The sequence below is a fragment of the Zingiber officinale genome, chromosome 7B, assembly GCF_018446385.1.
Source record: "Zingiber officinale cultivar Zhangliang chromosome 7B, Zo_v1.1, whole genome shotgun sequence".
NCBI lineage: Eukaryota > Viridiplantae > Streptophyta > Magnoliopsida > Zingiberales > Zingiberaceae > Zingiber > Zingiber officinale.
The window spans coordinates 78365527-78389023 of record NC_055999.1 but is presented as its reverse complement, the minus strand read 5'-3'; the positions used below and the strand labels follow the sequence as shown (position 1 = coordinate 78389023).

Sequence of the window (23497 nt, the reverse complement as noted above, 5' to 3'; positions counted from 1 at the left end):
CCGCCTAGATCCGGCCACAAATGCCACATCTTTAAAACTAAGTAGATCTATTATTTTAACGACCCCTAATATTAATACTATGGATATAGAGAGATAAATATAAGTATATAGATATTAGGTATATGATGGGTAAATCTTAAATCATCAATATTAGTATAATTTCTTCTAAGTTAAAGTTGATCAAGTTAACTAAGCTTGAGTTGACTTAAGTTTAAGTTTTGATGTTTGAGTTTTGATATTTAAATTTTGATGTTTAACAATGTATAGAGTTTGCAGATGTAATTATCCATTATGAGATATTGACGATCAAAGGTTGACCAGATGAGTCAAGTAGGTTAAGGTTGACCGGATACTTGACTAGAAAATCCTTATTAGAGGTTAGGCAAGAGCATAACTAACTGGAAGGTTGGAAGAATAAGAAAATCTAAGTGGATCAGTGTTGACTTGACACTTGGTGTGGAAGTCATGATGAGTGAAGCCATACAGATTGGAAAGTCCTAGTGAGTGAAGGTAGGTAGTGAGAAAAGTCATAGAGAGTGAAGCTAGGTGAAAAAACTTAGTGAGTGAAGCTAGGTGAAAAAACCTAGTGAGTGAAGCTAGGTAGAGGAAAGTCCTGGTGAGTAAAGCCAGACAATTGAAAAGCCCTAATGAGTAAAGCTAGACAGTGAAAAAAGTCTTGGTGAGTGAAGTTAGGTGAAAAGTCATAGTGAGTAAAACTAGACAAAGGAAAATCCTGGTGAGTGAAGCAAGTGGTGAAAAGTTCTAGTGAGTGAAGCTAAGTAAGCGAGAAATTCCTATTGAGTGAAACCAGGTAGTGGAAATCTAGATGGGTCAAAGTTGACCAGACACTTGGTGTTTAGAAGTCCAAATAAGTCATGGAAGATCACCGAGGAAGTGGAATCACTTTTGAAGAAAATTATTCGGTAATAGATCGAACTGTTTTTTCTATTCTTAGTACAAAAATAATCATTGAGAAATAGTTCTAATTCGAATGATTCAAAAAAGATTTCTTGGTATAGCTAAGGCATAGGGAAGTCCTAGTAAGTAAAGTCAGTCAGTTGAAAAGTCTTAGTGAGTGAAGCTAGGCAGTGAGAAAAGTTATGGCAAGTGAAACCAGGTGAAAATTCCTAGTGAGTGAAGCTAGACAGAGGGAAATTCTGGTGAGTGAAGCCAGGTGGTGAAAATCCCTAGTGAGTGAAGCTAGGCAAACGGAAAGCCCTGGTGAGTGAAGTCAGGTAGTGGAAATCCAGATAGGCCAAGGTTAACTAGACACCTGGTGTTTGGAAGTTCAAGTGGATCATGGAGGACCGGACACTCGACACGAGATGGTAAATCTAGGTGGGTCAAGGTTGACTAGACACCTGGTATTTGATAAATCTAAGTGGATCAAGGTTGACCCAACACGTGGTACAAGGAGGAAAGTCCAAGTGGGTTAAGGCTGATTGGACACTTAGTACAAGGAGGAAAGTCTAAATGGGTTAAAGAATTGACAGACACTTGGTGGCAAAGTCCCAGCAGGTCAAGGTTGATTGGATGCTAGGCATATGAAAGTCCTACAGGTCATGATTGATAGAATATTGGGCAAGCGAATCCTAGACTTGAGTTAAGGTTGAACCTAATCGATTAATTGATTGATTGAGAGTGCCATCTTGAAGAGGAAAGGTGAATCGATCATCTGATCGATTCAGGCAGAGCGACTGATTGATTGAGGTACTTCATGAGAGTATAGTGTACTCCTAATTGATCAGCTGATTAATCAATTCTGGGGGTTTTTTCGCAAGAATGCAGAAGTCATCTGGATCAATTAGCTGATCGATCCAGCTGCCCCCCAGCTAATCGATTGGAAGAGGCCCATTGTGCAAGTTGCGAGCTTTGGATGATTGGGATTTGTAAGCACCCCGCGATAGTTTTGATGTGTTCAAACCAAGTCAAGTTAGGTCCTATTGTGTTTTTAACCCATGCGTCTAAGCGTGCATGAACTTAGGAGTACAGAAAGTCGAGCGAAAGACGCAGCTAGCGAGAAGGACAGCATGAAAGAGAGCCGACATGCTTGGTGCGTCTGAGGGAAGAGGTGTTGTGGAAGAGTACGCTGGCGGACGAGAAGGCGACGCGTGGTGTTTCTGAGGGACGAGAAGCTGGAGCAGAAGACTGCTCGATGGCCAGAAAATGGGTTCGGGTGAGTCCTATTCTTGATGGCCGAAATCACCCAAGCGAGCGGAGCCGGAGCAAAAGATCTAGACCCAAGTGAGCGGAACCAGAGCGGAAGACCTAGACCACAAGTAAACTAAAAGTTGACTTTTGGGTCCAGGCGCTCGGACCTAAAAATTCAGTCAAACATGACGTGGCACATTCTGTTACGACGGGGATAAAATTTTATTTCCCTCCAGGAGCCTGGAACCCTTCCAGGCGCCCCGACTAGGACTATAAATACAACCCTAGTCCTAGTAGCTTATATATAACAACACTTGTAATCAATTCCTCTTTAGTTTTGTTTTATATTTAAGTGCTTCAACTGCTATAAGAGTCTTCTCCTCCTTAAGGAGATTGTTTAGTAAGCTTCAACTTCCTTGGATTAGTAATCCCCTGATTGCAAACCAAGTAATCATTTTGTGCCTTTTCTTTCTTTAATTAATTTGTATTACCTTTTATGCAAGTGTTAATAAAGCTATAAACTTCAAGAAAGGGGATTTTGTTTGTTGTTATTGTGCAGGCTATTCACCTCCCTTTAGTCGGTCGCCAAGGAACCAACAATTGGTATTTGAGCCCAACAGCTTCAGGAAGACTAATCGTCGAACGAAGCATAAGAGATGGCCGGATCGAGCATCTACCCATCGAAGTTCGAAGGGGAATTCGCGAGCTGGAAGAAAAAAATAGAGGTTTCTTTAAGACATATTTCGATTTACTATTAATCATGAAATTTGGTTTTGTAGCACCAAAGGGCAAAGAAGAATATCAATGGACGAAGAAGGAGTAAGCCGACTTCGTGGCAAATGACAAAACAGAGTTTCATTTGCTTAGCATCTTACCACCTCAAGAAGTCAACCAGATTGGAGCCTATGAGTCAGTCAAGGAGCTCTGGGAGAATTTCATGGAACTACACGAAGGAACCTTGGAGACAAAGCTCGCGAGACGAGATTTGCTCCGAAACCAGATCAGCAGCCTCCAATTAGAAGAAGGTGAAATCGTTGCACACCTTCACTCTAGAATAAAGGAACTCATCACCGGACTCATGAATCTCGGAGAAAATGTAATCAACCGAGATTTGCTAAGGTGCGCGCTTAATGCATTCCCTAGGACTATTGAATGAGCATCATTAGTAGATGCTTATTATATCTCTAAGGATCTAGAGGTAAGTACTTTAGAAGAGTTGTTTTCAACTTTTGAAGTTCATGAAATGAGATGTGCAAATCTGAAAAAGGAGTTAACCCACAACATTGCCTTAAAGGTAAAAATGGACGAACCAGATTCTGAAACTTCTCTCGATGATGGAGAAACAACATTTATGGTAAGAAAATTTTAAAAGTTATTTAAAACTAATAAATTTAATCAAGTTCTCTAAAATAAGAAAAAGAAATATAAGATGCTATCACTACAATGAAGAAGGACACGTGAAAGATAACTGCCCTAAATTGAAGAGTAAAGACAAGAACAAGGACCAAAGACCAGTCCAGACAAAGTATTGAAAACTAAAGGCGACGTGGGATGAAACATCATCCAAATCGGAGATCGAAGTCATCGCCAGACTTGCGCTAGTGGCAAGTCACCAAGAAGAAGAAGACAAAGTAAGCTCATCCTGAATGAGCATCGATGAAGGGGGAGCATTGTCAGAGGAAAGCAGCACTACAAGGTAAGTCAGGTATAATCCCTACCTCCTGACCAATTATTTAAATTTATAAAAATGATGTCAAAGAGTTCCTAAAAATTAGAGATATAAAATAAAAATTATTAAAAGAAAATGAAGAGTTAAAATTAACCTTAGCAGCATCTTGTCAACTAAAAGATTTTGACAAAATAAAAATAGAAAATAAAATTTTAAAAGATCAAATACAAAATTTTAAAAATTCTGCATGCTCAACTTTTATTCCTTCGAATTTTAGAAATAATTCAGGACTTAACTGGTATCTCAGGTATCATAAATGTCAAGTTAGAAAGTTGTCACCAAAATATATCCCTAAATTTTTTTGATTAATCTAGTAGAAAGGAATCTATTTTAGATTCCAAAGTCATGTTTAAATTAAAATTATCTTTTTGTGTATATTTTTTAAAATTTTGAAAGTTATACCTAGGGTTTTTAGAAAGAAAATTAAATATTTAATTTATTTAAGAGACTTTGTCTAGAAGTGGTTGTTGTTCCAATAACCAAGAAGGTCTATTATCTCGCCACAGTTTAGAAGTCAATTACTGAAATAAATATTTAATTGATTAATTGTTAAAGCATTTAACTGTTATAAAATTATTTAATGCTTTCAAATAAATTGTTTTGCATAACTTCTGTTAGAAATTAATCAAAATTAAATTTTTCGAGAAATAAAGTTTCATTACTCATTTATAGAAATTTTTTTGTTATATTATTTTTTCGTATTCTTCAATTTAAAAATATTTTACACTGCTATTTCAAAAAAAAATATTTTTCTGTTAACTTTATCATTTTTTCTATCTAAGAGATTTAAAAAATATATTTTTTTTAAAAAAATGGTTTATAAATTGAAAAATCTAGATTTTCAAAACTTAATACTTCTTGATTTTATCCCTTAGACTTTGCATAAATTATCTCATTTTAATGTGATCAAAAGGGGAAAATTAGAGATTAAGTCTAGGGGAGGGTATCATTCATTAATTTTTGTATATTTTTTTACTTGCAAAATTATTACCTTACTGTTAGTTATGTTTAGTTTACCCTAACTTAACTTGAATTTCTTGCATAAAAAAGGAGAAGATTGTAAATACCTCGTGGTAGTTTTGATGTGCTCAAACCAAGTCAAATTAGGTTTTGTTATGTTTTTAACCCTTGTATTTAAGGGGGTGTATTCAATGTTAAACTTTTAATTACTTTGAATGACTTTTATGGATTTTAAAAATCTAGGTGTATTCAATCTAGACTTTTATAAACTCTATAGAAATCTAGTGGTATTCAAATTAGATTTTTATAGAGTTTTAAAAAATCATGTAGTATTCAAACTTGACTTATTAAAACTCTATGAAAATCTTTTGGTATCCAAAATTTCAATTGATTTTCATGGATTCTTTTAGAATTCCTTGGATATAAATTTTAATCAATAAGAGCTCTCCAAAACACTTGGTACAACTTTAAAAATAAAATAAAAAGTCTTCTCCTCACCCTTGAGATTTCTATCGACTTCAAATCGCCTTAATTTTTTACGAATAAGTCCTTTCTCTTCCCACTACTCGATTTTGATTATTTCTTTGATCTAAAAGGCCCTATCCTTGTTTAATCTCTCGGCGGGCTGCATCAACCTCTCAACATGCATTTCATGCGAAGCTAAGAGCCCTCTAAAATACTATTTTCTGATGTTATAATGACAAAATAATGGATCAAAATGGTCGTAATGGAATGGCAGCTGCTTGCAGCCTTTTCTTCGATGGCAGGCTATAGGCGGAGAATTTTCTCTGGATGCTCGTGATGGTAAACAATAAAGAGTGTCATCAGGTGAAGCTTACTGTGCGTTGGAAAGAAGGAAAATAAATAGAAAAATTGTTTGAGGCAGTCGGTGATGCTTCCGTTAGCTACCTGCAAGCAGGTCGAAGTCGAAGTCGATTTGAACCGTGGCATTGTGCGTACATGGAAGAAAAACTTGAGACATTAAGTTTTAATATAAAATATATATTAATAAGTCAAATTAATTCTCAACTTAATTAATAGATAATTTAATAAAGTCTAATGAAATCAGACCCTAAAAATATTCTATAAAATTTATTTAAATCTTAAAAATTCCTAAATAAATGTTATATATTTTATATTTATTTATTTTAATAATATTATTACTAATCAAAGTAATAATATTGTTATTAATTTTATTACTAATCAAATTTATTAATTCAACACTCTATTAAAAATATGACCAAATTAAAGGTTAACCAACATTTCATAATAATTTGGATCAAATTTATAAATAAAAATATTTAAGATCATTATAATATTATTAGATTTAAAATTATATTATTAAAGTTTTTTAAAAATTACAAATTGAGACATTATCCTCTCTTTCTTTTTAGCCAAAATAAGATAAAAATATAAAAAGTTAGAAAAAAAAATTTATGGATAAGTATGCTATTTATCATTTTATTAAAAAAATAACTTTAATTAGGTATTTTAGGTTTTGTTCGAAAATAAATATCGTGCGAGACCATAACCATCTACGCTTTTCCAAGATTGAATACATCCCCTTAAATCTACACGTTTCCATAAAATTTACAAATATCTGTAAAAGTCTTGCAAAAAAGTCTATAGAACTCAATGAAATTCTTTTCACAACTATATGAGATTCTATAAAAGTCAATAAAAATCTATCAACTCTACAAAAGTCTATCATTAAAAAAAATTAATGAAAGTTATTCAATCTTTTGATTGGATACACCCCTCTAAGTGTGCAGGAACTTAGGAGTATAGGAAGTCGAACGAAAGACGTAGCTAGCGAGAAGGATGACATGGAAGAGAGTCGACGGGCTTGATGCATCTGAGGGATGAGGTGTTGCGGAAGAGTACGTTGGCGGAGACGCGCAGCGTTTCCGAGGGATGAGAAATCAGAGTGGAAAACTGCTCGAAGGCCGAAAAATGGGTTCGGGTGAGCCTTATTTCAGATGACTAAAATCACCCAAGCAAATAGAGCCGGAGTGAAAGATCCGGACCTAAGTGAGAGGAACTGAAGTGGAAGACCTGGAACAAAAAGTCAACTAGAAGTTGACTTTTGGGTCCGGGTGCCCAGACCTAAAAATTCAGCCAAACATGACGTGGCGCGTTATGTTGTGACCGTGATAAAATTTTATCCTCCTCCAAGCGCCTGAAACCTTTCTAGGCTCCTCGACCAGAGCTATAAATACAACTCTGGTCCTAGTAGCTTAGAACAACACTTGTAATCAATTTCTCTTTAGTTTTGTTCTGTATTTATATGCTTCAACTACTGTAAGAGGTTTCTCCGCCTGAAGGAGATTGTTTAGTGAGCTTTAACTTCCTTGGATTAACAATTCCTTGATTACAAACCAAGTAACCCTTTTGTGCCTCTTCTTTTCTTTAATTAATTTATATTACTTTTTATGCAAGTGTTAAATAAAACTGTAAGTTCGAGAAAGAGGATTTTATTTGTTTTTATTGTGTAGGCTATTCACCCCCTCTAGCCGGTCGCCAAGGGACTAATAGGATTGTGTGGATCTGACATGACAATCAATTGGGAACCCTAAAAGCGCAAAGATAAAGCTGTTGGCGAGTTCAAATGTCACATCTCTTCTCCGTAACTACTCATCAAGCTCATAGATCCTCACCACCAGTTCTTGAAAGCTTAGGGTTGAAATGTTGCTGCACTCGTGCGTGGATCCTTGGATTAGCCATCTTTTCTTGAGGTAGATACCAAGTAAATCCTTGTGTTAGCATTGGAGGAGTTCACTTCAAGTTTTCCGCTGTAAATCATCTTCAACAAAGCGAGATGAGCTATTCATCCCCCCTAGCTCCGGAGTATTTCAACAGTCGGTTCCTCAGAATCAACCCCTGACCATTATACCAGAGACGTTATGCGCCTACCGTTTGTGTTACGCCTTGGCGACAATGCCACATCTTTTAAAAAAGGTAAATCCATTACCTTAATGACCCATAGTGCTGGTCCCATAGATTTGGAGGAAAGTAAATGCAGGCATATAAGCGTTATGTGCATGGTGGGGTAAATCCCAGGTTATTAGTTCCCGAGAATCAACCTTTGGCCATTACACTAGAAATGACATACGCTCACTGTCTACATTACACTATGGGGGCGCAATGCCACATCTTTCAAAATCTCATGCACAATTGACGTCATCATGCATCTCCCAAAGTTGTATTTTCATTAACCTCCCTCCATATCCATGGGGTTGGCTCTAGGGGTTGTTAAAATAATAGATCCTGCACAATTTATGCATGGTAATGAATGCTTGTTTTTTTAGACAAGTGATTTAATGATGTATGATTTTTAAGCTAGGCTAGAGCACAGTATGTTGGTGATCGTATGACTGGCTAGAAGGGGGGTTAAATAGATGGTGCCCCCAAGTTCGCTTTCCTACGTATTTGTTAGCATAGCAGAATACAAACACAAATACAAAAGCTAAAAACAAAAAGAAACAAAAACAAGAAAGCAAACCGCACACATTTCCTTTAACGTGGTTTGGAAATTAGAGCTCCTACTCCACGGCTATCTGTAAGGTGGACGATCTCTCAATCTTTCGGTGGATTAGACCCCCAAAAACCTCCAGCTAACTCAAGTCTCCTTATGGGTGGAGAGATCTCACTACAACTCTTACCAAGACCTCTTGGAACACAATGAGCACTTGAGACTTTAGTGACTACTAATTAAGCTTTAACTAAGTCTAATTTTGTCAACCAAGGCCTGCAACCTCAAGCTCCATTATATATAGTTTGGGAAAATAGCCAAGCTAAAACTACCGTTACCAATTGACTGGTCCTTTGTGGAATTCGATCGTTACAACTCTAACGGTTCGATACCAGTTGACTAATGCTAGGACCAGTTGACTGATCCACTTTGGTTGAGAGATCAGAAGTATTATGTTCTCTTCAGCTCGACTGCCAGTTGATTGGTACAACCCTAAATCTAGGGTTCCCTTTCCCAACTACATTTCTCTCAGCACTTGGATCCTCATGACTCACTTGACTCTTCTTTGCAGCCTTGACCTCTTGCCTTCAAGTCTACTACCTTTGGTTCTCGCCCCTCAGATGCATCCAAGCCCGCAACTCGCCCCAATGCCATCCTTCGTGTATGCCTTGAAGTCGCTTCCCTCGGCTCTTGTCTTTGTTGACTTATCCACGGTCTCTCAGATGCTTTATCTTTCACCGGACCCTGAGTCATATGTGTATCCTGTAAACCTGCACACTCACATACACATATCAAATACAAGGGTAAACCTAATTTAAACCCTTTGCCCAAACATCAAAACACATGGTCACATGGACCATCGAGATTACTCCAACAATCTCCTCCTTTTAGATGTTTGGCAATACGCTTAAGTTAGGGAAAATAAATAGCAATAAACATACTAATAACACAAATGGACTTACGTTGCCAAGGCTACATACTTGGACTTACACCGTTAAGAGAAATATGCAATATGGATTGGAACCTTTTACAAAACTCTCGCTACGCCTAAGCTCCCCAATGAGCTAGGACTTTTACCATAGAGATATTTAAGAACCTATCACAAGGCTCCCCCTACACACAAAGACATTTAAGGTTTTCCCAACTAAAACCTTACTTCTCCCCTCTTGCTTAACATTAAAAAGCTTCCAACAATATCCCAATTGTCAAAACTTGAACATCCAAACTAACCCTAAACTCATATATTTATCCCCCAAGAGCCTAATACACCTATATGAGTTGATCCAGTCAAATATAATGTTGAAAAATAATTTTCAGACTATATCAGTCGACTGCTATAAGTATCATTCAACTGCTGTTATCGAAACAAACCCATAATCATTCTGTGTTCGATAAACACTATTACCAGTCGACTGATAGTCGATTGACATCCTGTCTTTATCCCAGATAACATACAGAATCCAACAGAAATGCACTAATAATTTAAAATTCTCCAAATTTTGTGGAAATGACAGTTTTACTCGTGTCTACTTAGAAAAATATATTTTAAAATATACATATCTCGAATTCCAAAATTGACACAAAACCCAAAACTAGCTAAATAATTTAATTTAACCTTGACCTAAAGTCCTAGTTTTGGTTTTCTCTTGATGTATCTACTATACTAAACCACAATGCATCCCTAGTATTGGTTATATGACATCTATATATCTAAAACTAATTATCATGTAATATGACCATAATGTCATATATTCATACATGAACACATACCCCAATTGTGTCAATTTCCTAAGTTTGAGACTCAAATCCGCTTCTAAACCATTTGGCACATGCCTTAGACCTTCTTGTATCCCAAACCACTTGGGATTCATTTACGATAGGTCCTAAAGACTATTTGAGTTTCCCCTAGAGCTCTTAACCTTAGCCACCTCTCTAAGTGACTCATCCACAATTACTAGGCCACATCGGTGCACCTCGGGTGACACTTGGCCTACAAACCTAACCTTTTTAATCTTAGACATCTTGTCCTTGGTTAATTCCCCATACTTTTAAATGATTTTCCCTTGCCATTTCTTGATTTCTCCTTACTATAGTCATATGCAAGCCTAGCATAAGACTTTCCCTTAGCCTTGGAGATATTAGATCGATATACCAAACTCAATCTATCATTGCTGGGTCTTTAACCACCCAACACTATACTTAAACCTTTAGATCCAATATTGAATCTAGCTAGGGTCTTCTCCAAACTATCAAGCTTTATCTTCAAAGCTTGATTTTTTCCTTTCTAGATTCCTAAACCTAGAGTCAACATGTCCACCTTAGACATTCCTAGACCTACCCTTCCTAGGCATGTGTCTCCCCTTCTTAGGATTAATACTTTGGCTCTCCTTAGGTCTACCATTTCTAGGTTTATCATGCATAGATCTCCTAGGGTTATAATCTACATTGACCCTATTCCTATCATGATATCTAAAGTTAAAATTTTACATGGGTAAATAATAATAATTATTTCTAGCATGTACGGAGGAGTTTAAATTTGAATTAACCTTCAAGTTAGAATATACCTCTCTTACCCTTGAAGCTCCTCATTTACTTGAGTTTTTCTTCTTCTTCTTCCATTTCTTCAATTGTGCTAGCTTCTTGATCTCCCGCTTCTTAGGGCATTTGATGTCGTAGTGGCCCTTCTTCCCACACGTGAATCATATGATGTGCAATCTCCTTCTTTGGGTTTCTTCATTCCTACAACCCTTGTTAGTATTTAAATTAAATTGAATGAGTTTAGGAATTATCTTCTTATTATCCAACGGACACCTACTCTTGTAGTGCCCCTTCTTATTGCACTCGAAGCAAGTGATGTGATCCTTTGACTTCACTTTAGTGGAGATGCTTACTAGGTTGACTTCCAAGACCTTTTCTTCTTCTTCACTTATCTTGGATTCTTATTCAACCTTTGAGGATGTCTCCTCATCCACACTTGTAGATGTCATTTCTTCATCTTTCTCCTCCTTAGTTGTTGATCATGTGTCAACTTTCTGTTGCTCCTCCTCTAGTTCTTGGACCATTAAACCCATCTCCTTGGGCTCTTCTTCTCCTTATGTAGGCATAAGTTCTTTTCCTAGAACCTTCTTCACTTTGCTCCACAAATCGTGGACATTCTCATATTCTCCTACATGACTCATGACATCATTAGGTAATATGTCAATTAAAATTGATATTACCTTATCATTTGCCTTTAACCATGATCGTTGCTCTTCGATCCAATATCATGGTCGGAGTCTTTTTTTTTTTTTTTTTGTCTCTTGGGACTTCAAATGATTCCTCGATAACTATCATGGTGTCTCAATCAGTCTTAAAGAAGTTCTTCATCTTCACCATCAAAAATGTGATGCCCCATAGGCTTCCTCCTTTATACTTCGACAGATCCATTAAGTTGGTCATCTTCTTGAAGTTGCTCTTCTCAGTGGTTAGTCCGGTGAAGTGCGACCTTGCTCTGATACTACTTGTTGGTAATCGTATGACCGACTAGAAGGGGAGTTGAATAGACAGTACCCCCAAGTTCGCTTTGCAACGTATTTGTTAGCACAACAAAATACAAACAATACAAACACAAATATGAAAGCTAAAGACAAAAAGAAACAAGAACAAGAAAGCAAACCACTAACACATTTCTTTTAACGTAGTTTGGAGATTAGGGCTCCTACTCCACGGTTGTCCGTAAGGTATACGATCCCTCAATCCTTCGGTGAATTAGCCCCCGGAAAACCTCCGGCTAACTCAAGTCTTCTTGTGGATGGAGAAACCTCACCACAACTCTTACCAAGGCCTCTTGGAACACAATGAGCACTTTGAGACTTTGGTGGCTACTAATTAGGTTTAAACTAAGTCTAATTTCATCAACCAAGGCTTACCACCCCAAACTCCATTATATAGAGCTTGGGAAAATAGCTAAGCTGACACTAGTCGACTGTTCCTTTGTGGAATTCGACCGTTATAGCTCCAGCGACTTGATATCAGTCGACTGGTGATAGGACTAGTTGACTGATCCACTTCAATTGAAAGATCAGAAGCATTCTGTTCTCTCCAGCTCGACTGTTAGTCGATTAGTACAATCCTAAACCTAGGGTTCTCCTTCCCGAGTACATTTTTCTCAGCACTCGGACCCTCACAACTCACTCCGCTCTTCTTTGCAGCCTTGACCTCTCTTGCCTTCAAGCCTACTACATTTGGATCTCATCCCTCAGATGCATCCAAGTCCGCGGCTCGTCCTAATGCCATCCTTCGTGTAGGCCTCGAAGTCGCTTTCCTCAGCATTTGTCCTTGTTGCCTTATCCACGGTCCCTCGGATGCTCCATCCTTTATCGGACTCGAAACCATCAAGCGGAGTCATACGTGTATCTTGTAAACTTGCACACTCATATACACATATCAAAACCTAACTTAAACTCTTTATCCAAATATCAAAATACATGATCACACGGACCATCGGGATTACCCCAACATAGTACAGTCCCAATGTAGATCCACCTTTGCTTCAATACCACAAAATGGTTGGTAAGACTTTCTTGATTTCAAACCATATCATAATTTTAAAATTCCGAACACTACATGACCATCAGCGAGTTTTGATTAAAACTTGTCGATGACTTTAGGCATCTCAAAAATATTTTAAATCAAGTCCATTGCACTTTTCACATCTTTCTAAGTATAATCAATGTATTTTGGTCAAAACTTATTGATGACCTTAAAAATCTCTTAATCACTTCAAAACATGACTATTACACTCTTAAGAACCTCCTGAGTATAACCACATCTTCAAATTTATTCATCAATACCATCAAAAGAGTATTTGAGAAAATTTGACACAAGTTCATTAAAGGCTTAGACTTTTCATACTTATTCATCAATACCATCAATGGTCCATAGGGATTCAGACTATATTGAAAATTTAAAATTCTAAGGCCATTAACAAATTTCGATTAAAACTCACGGATGACTTTAGACATCTCAAAAATATTTTAAACCAAGTCTATTGTACTTTTTACATCTTCCTAATTAAGCATGTTCTCGGACATGAATTTTATAACTTGCTAATTGCTATGAGTTTTTAAAATTAGTGCGGTTTGAAATTATTTTGTCACAAGCTCATTAAACTATTATATAACTATTATATATTATTGGTAAAGAAGAGGTATAATTAGAAATATCTACGTATTTAATAAATATGAAAGTTGAATATGTATTTTGGTATTATGAAAATCTAATTAAGCTGTTTATTAAATTAGCAAAAAATTTAAATAATACTCTATTATATGTTTTTTTATTCTCCTCTCTCTCTCTCTCTCTCTCTGTCGCCGGCTAGGTCTCAAGATGCAAGGTTTTGGTCCTGGGAAGCTCTTGCTCCCCCAATGTCGTCGTCGTTGCGGCGGCGTTTGCAGAAGTTCGACGCTCCAAGACTCCGACATTTGGATGCCATCCGTGTTTGCTTCCTCGCGTTTTCAATTCCCTTGGACAAATACGTAATTTTAGAGGGAAGATGAATGGAGACAAAAAGTGGAGATCTTGGATGGTCTTGTGTGTCGGCCCACGGTCGATCCCTATTCAGTAAGGTAAGATTTCAAGTCCATTCAGAAGCTTGCAATTTTAGACTTTGCGTTGATTTTTACTAAACTATGCTTGCAAGACAGCTTGTTGGTCAAGATTTTCCACCTCCACCCCACTGTCTAGTGAATCTACCTAGTGAATCTACCTAGCAGATGTAACCGAGTGGTGCGAAAGAGAATATTTGTTATTGAATAGCAAGTGGTGAGAAAACGGCAGTGGTTGCATTTGCTTTTTGATATAATATTGGAGGGTTGCCAAATTGGAGATGTAATACTCTAAAAATAATCAAACATGGATCAACTAAAGATTGTGATGCGTGTCCATGTTGAAGAGCACTCAGAGTGATTCTTTTTAGGGTTTGACCTGTTTGCTTCCAAGTCCAACTACTAATTTTGGATTGCTAAAGGAAATCTTGAAGAATCTTGGTGAAATGGAACTATTCTCAATTTAGCCTTATGTGCAAGTTAGCTGAGTTAGAGAAAGAGGGAAACCCAATCAAATGTTTCTTATTAGAGATAGTTAATAAAAGCTGGAATAGTAGGGCTTCGCAGAGTTGCACTGTCAGACACTTCCTTTTTGTAACAAATGTTTATGTACGAACATTTGGAAAGAGGGATCTCATTTTGCATAAACTTACCTCAGTGGAAAACCTTTTGAGGCGTGGAAGGAGTTTGGCTGTGGGAGTTGACGTTTTTAGCTCATCAATTTGATTTATTGACCATTGTTCTCTTTATCCATTTCAGTGCCTACAAACCCTAAGGCTCAAGTCCTGGAAATCCAGCATTATTCTCAACCAGTTTCTCGACCCTTGCAAAAGTTTCAGAGAAGAGAGGAGTAAAAAGTACCTGCATAAAAAATTTAGAGATTATAATTTATTCCCATATAGACATGTGTTTTGGTTTATGATGTAACCGGATGGTGACTGCAAATCAATAGCCTATGATTGTCAAAAAACTTAGTATCTCAATATATATTTTCTATAAATTTGTAACTTTTTTTGCATTTACTAGTACATGGCTTACTAGATTTTCGTACACAGCTAATGACAAAAGCATCAGTTGCTTATGTTGTATGCAATCCTATGGTACACGTGTCTATATCATAAATTTTCCAAAGCCAAAAAAGATCTTTTTGCATGAGCATGAGTTTACCCCTTTTTGTGCTTTTTCATGAATGAGCAATACCACTATCTATGATAGTTTTCCTGTTGAAAATAATTATTCTAAGCCTGATTTATGTCTTCAGAAAGGTTTATCTCCCTCTAGCTTTAAGCCTTTCCTTTAGAACCAATCTAATTTTCTGCTCCCACAAAGGAACCTTTTTGTTTGGTCATATAATTTTTTCACTCGTACAGGCATGCATGCTCACAGATACAGACATCAATTAGATGTTTTGAAGAGTTAGATATATGAAGATTATTATATAAAAGCTAATAGAATCATTATTTGGTCGGTGTACCATAAATTCTTCTTTATTGCTTATTATTAAAATTTCTACTTTAAACAGAGTATTTCATCCTGTGCTATGAACATTGTTAAAGCAATTGTTCTCCACCGTGATCCTAGTGATATTTCTATTGGTGTTAGTTGCTATCTCCACTGAAAAAAAGCATTGCGATAAAAGGAAGCACTATTACACAATGACTGAGAAGATTCAGAGGTCAGTAATATCTCCTGTATTTTCTTTCTGTTCTAGAGTGGTTTTCTAATTCAATTGAGCATGACTTTGCCAGAAGAATTATTTAAATTTATCAACACAACAACAACAACAATCAAGCCTTTTCCCACTAGGTGGGGTCGACTGTATTTAAATTTATCAACATTTCTGTAAATTAGTTTGAATAGCACAAAGTCCAAAGCTTTATCACTGATTAGTGACACCGAATGTACTATAGAAAAGTCAGTTGAATGCTTTTTGGAAAAAGAAAACAATTTCCCTCCTTCACTGAGATGGCACCTACAGGAAGTTTCCTGGTTTTATCTTCCCTTGTCATTCACTTAGTTTGTCATTTGACTCATTTCCACTTCAAAAACATAGACCTTTTCTAAAGCCAATCATTTTGAGATTATTGAGAATGCTCATGACTCCCTTTCCATAGTAAAGAAGAATTTTGTTTATCATGCTAAAAGTAGTACACCATACTAAGTGCACCTCTAGCTTCTTATCTTTGTTGGAACCTGAGCTCACTTATTTTAAAAAATAAGTTTGACTTCCAGTTTGCAATATTGAAGGCTTGCAGTCTTCAAAATGGAGTTACACAAACTCTTTTTCTCAGATCATTTTAGTTTTTCTGATTTGTTAAACCATGTGACTTATTTTTGTTTCTTTTTTTACTTGTTATAAAAAATGTGAATGTACAACATTTTCAGAAGGACATAACAAGCCTTATGATCACTGAGGATCTAGAGATGATGTCATTACAAAATGTTACAGATAAGAAGGTTAGATAAGAAGGTTCGACGTCAGTAAGGGTTAGTTTGTGAAGATCAAGTCTTTAGAAGAAACATGTGACCGAAGAAACTATCTCAAATGTAATTATCTAGCTTAATCTTGTATCTTGATCATTAAAGAACTGATGAGATTAAAAGCTACCTAATAAGGGTTTTTGATACAAAGAAATAAGAACTGATCTGACTGTTGGAATGGCAGACATCTCACAAGCTATTGGCATTTCTTTAATGGAGACAAGTTATTGTTGCATAATAATGGGTTATCTATTTGCCACAAGGTTTTAGAAAGCGTAAGCAACATATACAACCCAACAAATACATTATGAAATATGAGTTATGAATGAATACATATGCAGTATCTATTTTTTAGTATTTAGATGTTATTCTATTGATATAAATACATAGCAATATGTATAAAGAAATTGAAGTTTACAGAATCCATATGATACATAAGAGTAATTAATCTAAGCAATTAATGGAAAAGAAGGTTTTGCATCCGCAATATTAATTTATCAAGATATTCAACCTATGCAATATTTGTAAAGGATAGGATATCAAATTGATCATGCAAGAGATCCACATAAGATAAACTATGTTTCTTCAATAACATAACAAAATGCATACATATTCAACATTTACCACACCAAACTATATATTATTTATAAAAATATTCACAAGTATTGGTTCTATCTAGTATATAATTCATCTAACAAAATATCTTTGTTATATTAATTTGAAAATTGTACATTCTCTTGTGTAAAGAGAGTTCTAATAAAGTTCCGGTCATTTTTATGGAGATACGTGAACATCCTTCGGTCACAACAAATGGTATCAGAGTCATGGTCCAGACTAGATGTCATGTGGGTGGCCTTGAACGAAGTTGAGGGTGGGCCCGGGGTAGGTTAGGTTGACCGGATGCTTGCAGAAAGGCCCCGAAGAAGGTCAGGGTGACCGGATACTCACGGGGAGATTTGGAGTAAGTCAGAGTGACTGGATGCTTGCGGGAGGCCTAGAGCAGGTTAGGGTGATCAAATACTCGCGGGGAGGCGAGTAGGACAGGATGATCGGATGCTCTCGGGGAGGCCTGAAGTAGGTCAAGATGACCGAATGCTCGTGGGGAGGCCCGGAGTAGGTCAAGGTGACCGGATGTGGATGCTTGCGGGGAGGCCCAGAGCAGGTCAAGATGACCAGATGCTCGTGGAAAGACCCGGACCATGAGAGTAATTGTGGTCCTTCGTTTGAGGGGAGGATTGTTGGGATTCGATCAAAGTCCCACGTTGAAAAGATTTGGTAAAGATCATGAGTTTAAAAGGATGTAGGATATCTCCATTAGTATGAGGCTTTTTAGGTAGAGCCCAAGGGCAAAGCCATGAGGGCCTAGGCCCAAAGTGGACAATATCATGCCATTGTAGAGATATGTGAACATCTTTCGGTCACAACAATCACAATTCTTACTCTTCATTACTTTCTCTTTAAACTTTTACAGAGACTTGTTCGATGAAATTATCTTTAATTTGACTATTTGTTTCAATTCAAATTAATTTAGACTCATCAATGAAATCACCTACATATATACTTCACTCACTGGCCCACTCAGTTTGAATATTTAGTTGAATCAGAATACAAGGTCGGGGTAGAGGATTACAGCATTTTTGGAGAATATTAGATATGTAATGTAGTACTTTAATATGTACATGTATGTGGCCACATATGGCCGTGTTAGAGAACTTTGAAACAATACACAAAAAGTGTGGCAAAAAGAATCAATCTTCTAACACTTAGAAATAAATAAATTGTTCATTACAAATAGATACAATTACAAACAATATGCCTATTGAATTCACTTAAAATGTCCATATGAATGGTGTGTTTGAGAATGCTTAATCAAAGTGTTTTACACCTTAAAATAGTTTGGGCTAAAATTCCGTGTTTAGTGAAGATATTCTTAAAGTGATTTCCTGTTCAACCAACTTCTCAAAGCTGTTTTTCCAATCTGAGGAAATTGTAATGAAAAGATACTTTCCCAATTGCAAATAAATTAATATATCATTTAGAAAATATTGAAGTAATATTTGAATACTAATATTATGGTCAGTACATATTATTAAAAGCATAAAAATGTTAAAGATATGAAGTACATATTATTTTGTATATATATATATATATAAGTGATTTCTAAATACATTTTCATGAGAACAGTACATGTGATAATTGGAGCAAAAGATGATATCGCTCACCTTGAGCAACCCAGTATCGCTGGCCCATGACAAGATACATGCAGGTAAATCACGGGGGACATTTTTCCCTAGCGCAGAATAGTATATGTGATAATGAACATTAAATTGCTTGCACACAATTATTCTATCTATGTACTTTGAATGCACTTTCAAAATGCAAAAGTACCAAACATACTCTAAGATGACATTTAAATATCGTATATATAAAATGAGTTATTCTATGTCACAGTGAATAAAAAATTACTTTGTTTAGGAAAGTTACAAAAGTCACTACCTATTTCCATATTCTTTTACTAGATTCTTTACCTGAAATTAAGATGAGTGGTCTGTGCTTAAAGATAGTGATTTATTTAAAATCAATGGTCAAGTTCATTTTTTATCTGAATGGTTCTGCACTGGTTGAAGCTTGACATTTAGCAGCATATCATGCGATTCCGTCGCTCTTTTAAAATTGAAAATATTAAATAGGTTATTTTTAATGTCAAAAGTTGGCAGTGATGCACTTTACAACAAAACTCTAATTGACTTTTATGATAATTCATTTCTTTATAATTACACTAATATGTATAATGATCTTATAGCATCATAGCCATTAGATTAGAGAGTGAATTTTGGGACTGTTAATGCGAATGAAAGATGGACCAAGTAGTTTATATTAATCATTTATTCATCTCGCAAATCCCAATTGAGTTCTTATTAATATTTTTTGTGATTTATAATTCCTGACCAAGTGATTTCATGTAGGTCAATTAAACAATAATTTTGGCATCAGCCTTAATAATGCTAAGTTTTATTGGTGGATGCAATGCTTAAACAAATGGCAAAGCCAAGTGGTGTGAGTATTTTGAATTTAAGAAACTTGGATGATTTGTTCCATCTTGCTGAGGAATTCAAATAGAATTATTTTTAGCAAGAATGATTCTTGGAGGATGCCCACAATCACTGTACTAAGACCCATTAGTAAACATTTCATGCAATTATAAACTTATCCTACTGTCATGCATGCGATTCTCATAGGTCTTTGTGCATCAGAGTAAAACTTGTGCTTTTGTTTTTGCTTTTTCTAACCTTCCTATGCTTGTAGATTCATTCTTTGTGCATGCAAGCTTGCAACTAGGTTTTTTTTAACTTCATCATTATTGATTGCAGAAATAATGCTGTCTAGCATTCAGCATTTGAGCAGTTATGGTTAACGACAGTATGTGGTGTTGCATTTTATTCTCTTTCACCGCTAGTTATTTATTAAGACTAGATTGTCATTTAATACAAATCTAGGCTAGCCAAAAACTAGAGTTTTTATATGGTACTGTTAGGTGTGTTTTCAGTGTTGTTTCAAGCTTTTCATCTTTAGGAGAAATGTCAGTCTTATTCTCTTGATATTTGGGAGAAATTACCATTCACCGACTATTAGATATTTCTTATTGCTGATTAACATTTTGGTTATTTCCATTTTTCAGTTCTCCCTCGAGATCCCATCCTCTTTTATATGGAACATCCGTTTTCACAGGAAGATGCATTTTGATTGCATGTCAACCCTGCCCATGCTCAAATCCTATTTCTTATATTTAGCTTCTTTTTTGGGAGGGATAACCTTCCATTCATAATTTCCTGCGAGTATTTAATGGGGAGTAGGTTTGGAACTTGGAACTACACACTTTTTCTACATTGTGGAGTGTTGCCCCAACATAACAATATTCATAGGTTTGTCTGGCTCATCCAATGGAGAGACAGCACTCAATGTTCCTCATAGTATATATAGCCCGTCTTGGTTGAGCGTCTGTGTGTTTTCCTGTGTCTGCAACCTCCATCTAAGGAGATATCTCCCCTTGGCACTTCTAATAGATTTTTTCTTTCAGCTTCTTAGTGTCCACTTTGAGTTCTTGCTGGACGAAAACAAAGGCAAAGAAATTGAGAAACCATCTTCTTTGACTCATTTTCAACCTTCTCATTATATTAGTCTTCTGCAGTGAGGATCCATTCCATTGAACTCCTATGAGGATATGGAATGGATCATATGGAAGTGAACTCCTTGACCCATTGATTCACCTTGCCAACCAGGTTGGCATTGAAGAACGCATTGACCAGGCTATCAATGTCAATTTATCGGTCAATGAGGCTAATCAATGGATCGCTGTTCCAGGGCCTGTCATCGTCGGTGCTGGGCCATCGGGGCTTGCTGTCGCTGCGTGTCTCAAGGAGAAGGGCATCCCGAGTGTGATCCTAGAGCGATCTCACTTCATTGCCTCACTTTGGCAGCTGAAGACCTATGACCGCCTCCACCTCCACATCCCGAAGCACTTCTGCCAGCTCCCTCTCATGCCATTCCCTGAAAGCTTTCCTACATACCCCAGTAGAGCACAGTTTGTGAGATATCTTGAGGCTTATGCAAGACGGTTCAACATCAGGCCTGTGTTCAACTCCACAGTTGTGAGTGCAGAGTTTGACCCGAGAAGTGAGCTGTGGAGAGTGCACACTGTGGGAAGTGATGGAAGCCTGACCAAGTATGTGAGCCGGTGGCTCGTTGGAGCAACTGGAGTCAATGCTGAAGAATCAGTGCCAGGGATTGGTGGCATGGACGAATTTAAAGGCCCCGTGATCCATACAAGTTCATATAAGTGTGGTGAAATCTTTCAGGGACAGCGAGTGCTTGTTATTGGTTGCGGAAACTCTGGTATGGAGGTTTGCTTGGACCTTTGCAACCATAATGCACGTCCATCAATGGTCGTAAGAGAAGGGGTATTTTTGTTTGTCATTTCATTCATCTACCTTCTCAGCATATAATAAATCTATTCATAAATATCAATTCTTCGTATCTAAGAAGGAACTATTAGATTACAAATATAATTCATGGAAATTCAATTTCATGTTTCAGATTACATTCATTTTTAAATATAGAATTCCCATGCATTTTTCCTTCTATTTAATTCAAAATGTAGGATACCTTTGGAGCATGCAAATACCAATTTATGAAGCTCTCTTTTTCTTAAGTGTGCTACAAGCGTACCAATTGTTGTTCTATTACTCGGTCTGGTATTTTGCACTCTCTTTTGAATTTTTCACTCCTTGCCGAGACAGTGCTTACAGTAGTGCCATCAGGAAATTATATATAGTGATGTTTTCGTTCGAAAGATCGAGGAAAGAATACTCATGTCTTTACACCAATCATGTTAAATAAATGATGTGAAGAGATGTATCTTAGATTTTAATTTGTTTGTGACGATCAATTGCAGGTGCATGTCTTGCCCAGGGAAATACTAGGCTGGTCCACCTTTGGTCTTTCCTCTTGGCTCCTGAAGTTCCTACCGGTTCGGGTGGCAGATCGCTTTCTTTTGTGTATCTCCAGGTTAATGCTCGGCAACACTGAGCTGCACGGCCTCAAGCGACCCAAGCTGGGACCTCTTGAGCTTAAGTCCCTCTCTGGCAAGACGCCGGTCCTGGACGTTGGTGCGCTAGCTAGGATTAAATCCGGTGATATCCAGGTTTATGTTCACTTCAATTGAATGCATTTAAATCAGTCAAGTTGCCGGTCTAATGGCCAATTAGCACTATAAACCTCAGCTGTGTTCATTAGTAGTATTTGATGTAAATTGCAGATTTTCCCTGCTGTGAAACGACTGACGGCACATGGAGCAGAGTTCGTGGATGGAAGACTGGAGTCCTTCGACGCCATCATTCTTGCCACGGGCTACCGAAGCAACCTGCACACTTGGTTAAAGGTGATAAATATCACACACAAATGAATCAATAAGAACTCCATGAACTTGTTTGCAATTTCTTTCTGTTGCATTCGCAGGGAGGAAGAGAGCTGAGCAAAGGTTGGAAGTGGGAGAGGGGGCTTTACAGTGCTGGATTCTCGATGCAGGGCTTGATGGGGACTTCCGTCGATGCGCAAAAGATCGCTGATGATATTGGGCGATGCTGGGTCCATGGATTTTCGGTGCTTTAGGCACCAGTGCAGCTCCATCTCCTGTTTTGTACTTGTAATGATGTTGAAGTTGTTCTATGGATGATGAGATATCTATATTAATGTTGTAATTTACACGTGCAACAGATGATGCCATCTTTATGATAATATTAAGAATGAAAAGTTTTGTGATATGGAATATTTTTTTTTTTTCGTGCTTTATGATCGATCTCTTCCATTCGGATAACCTCTTGTTGGATTTTGGTTACTAAGAGCCTGTTTACTCGGAAAGGAAGCAGAGAAGAGACGATACTGAGGAAAAAGAAAGAAACAAAGAAACTTTCTTATCTAAATTTCCTTCCCAAAAGTGAGAAAAAAGAGACTTTTCTTCTCATGAATTTACCTATGAACACAAAAGTAACTAGCTCGCAATTGGGGCAGTTTCTCAGTTGGGAAATGGAAATGCTGTTGTGGCATGTGGCTTCTACTGACTAGTCCACTCAAGTAAACTAAAGAAAATATTGTTTTTTTTTTATAATTCAAGTTTCCGAACTTCGTTGATTAATCTTTCAGATAGATGGGGTTTTCTTGGTTTACCTATCGAATAAATTTAAAGTACATCTTATGCTAGTTTAGAGATTGACTTCTAAAATATTCTATTGGGATTCGAACCCAAATGATATGATCCAATAGAGATTCTCATTTAGTGAGTCTTTCAATATAATCAAATAGATTGGTCTAATGGCATTATATTCTAGAAGTCCAAACTATGTGATCCAATATCCATTTGTTGCAAGTCAATATTCTCTTCCTCTTCCTCCGGCTTTGATTTATATTTTTTATAATTTTGAATCATATCTAATTGATTCATTAATTCACATCGAAAAAATGTCACTCTAGATTATTAAATTGATTGTAATTATTTTTTTATGTCACGAGGATCCAATAATAGGCAATGAACTAGATCAAAATATCCTCTTATTTGTTCTCATA

At 36.7% G+C, this 23497-nt stretch overlaps 1 protein-coding gene across 4 annotated transcripts; it reads left to right on the top strand.

Annotated features, from left to right (window-relative positions):
* Positions 1-13656: 13656 nt before the first annotated feature.
* On the top strand, positions 13657-22698 carry LOC122006082 (indole-3-pyruvate monooxygenase YUCCA2-like). Of its 4 annotated transcripts, none has more exons than XM_042561421.1 (6): positions 13657-13918; positions 15500-15572; positions 20741-21336; positions 21831-22079; positions 22194-22316; positions 22394-22698. In XM_042561421.1, exons 3-6 carry the CDS (start codon positions 20917-20919, stop codon positions 22544-22546), a joined length of 945 nt encoding a protein of 314 aa, XP_042417355.1. In that variant the 5' UTR covers positions 13657-13918; positions 15500-15572; positions 20741-20916; the 3' UTR covers positions 22547-22698. The 4 variants fall into 4 exon arrangements, with proteins under 4 accessions (XP_042417355.1, XP_042417354.1, XP_042417353.1 ...); XM_042561420.1 differs by having other exon boundaries at positions 20659-21336; XM_042561419.1 differs by having other exon boundaries at positions 15420-15572.
* The last annotated feature ends 799 nt before the right edge of the window (positions 22699-23497 follow it).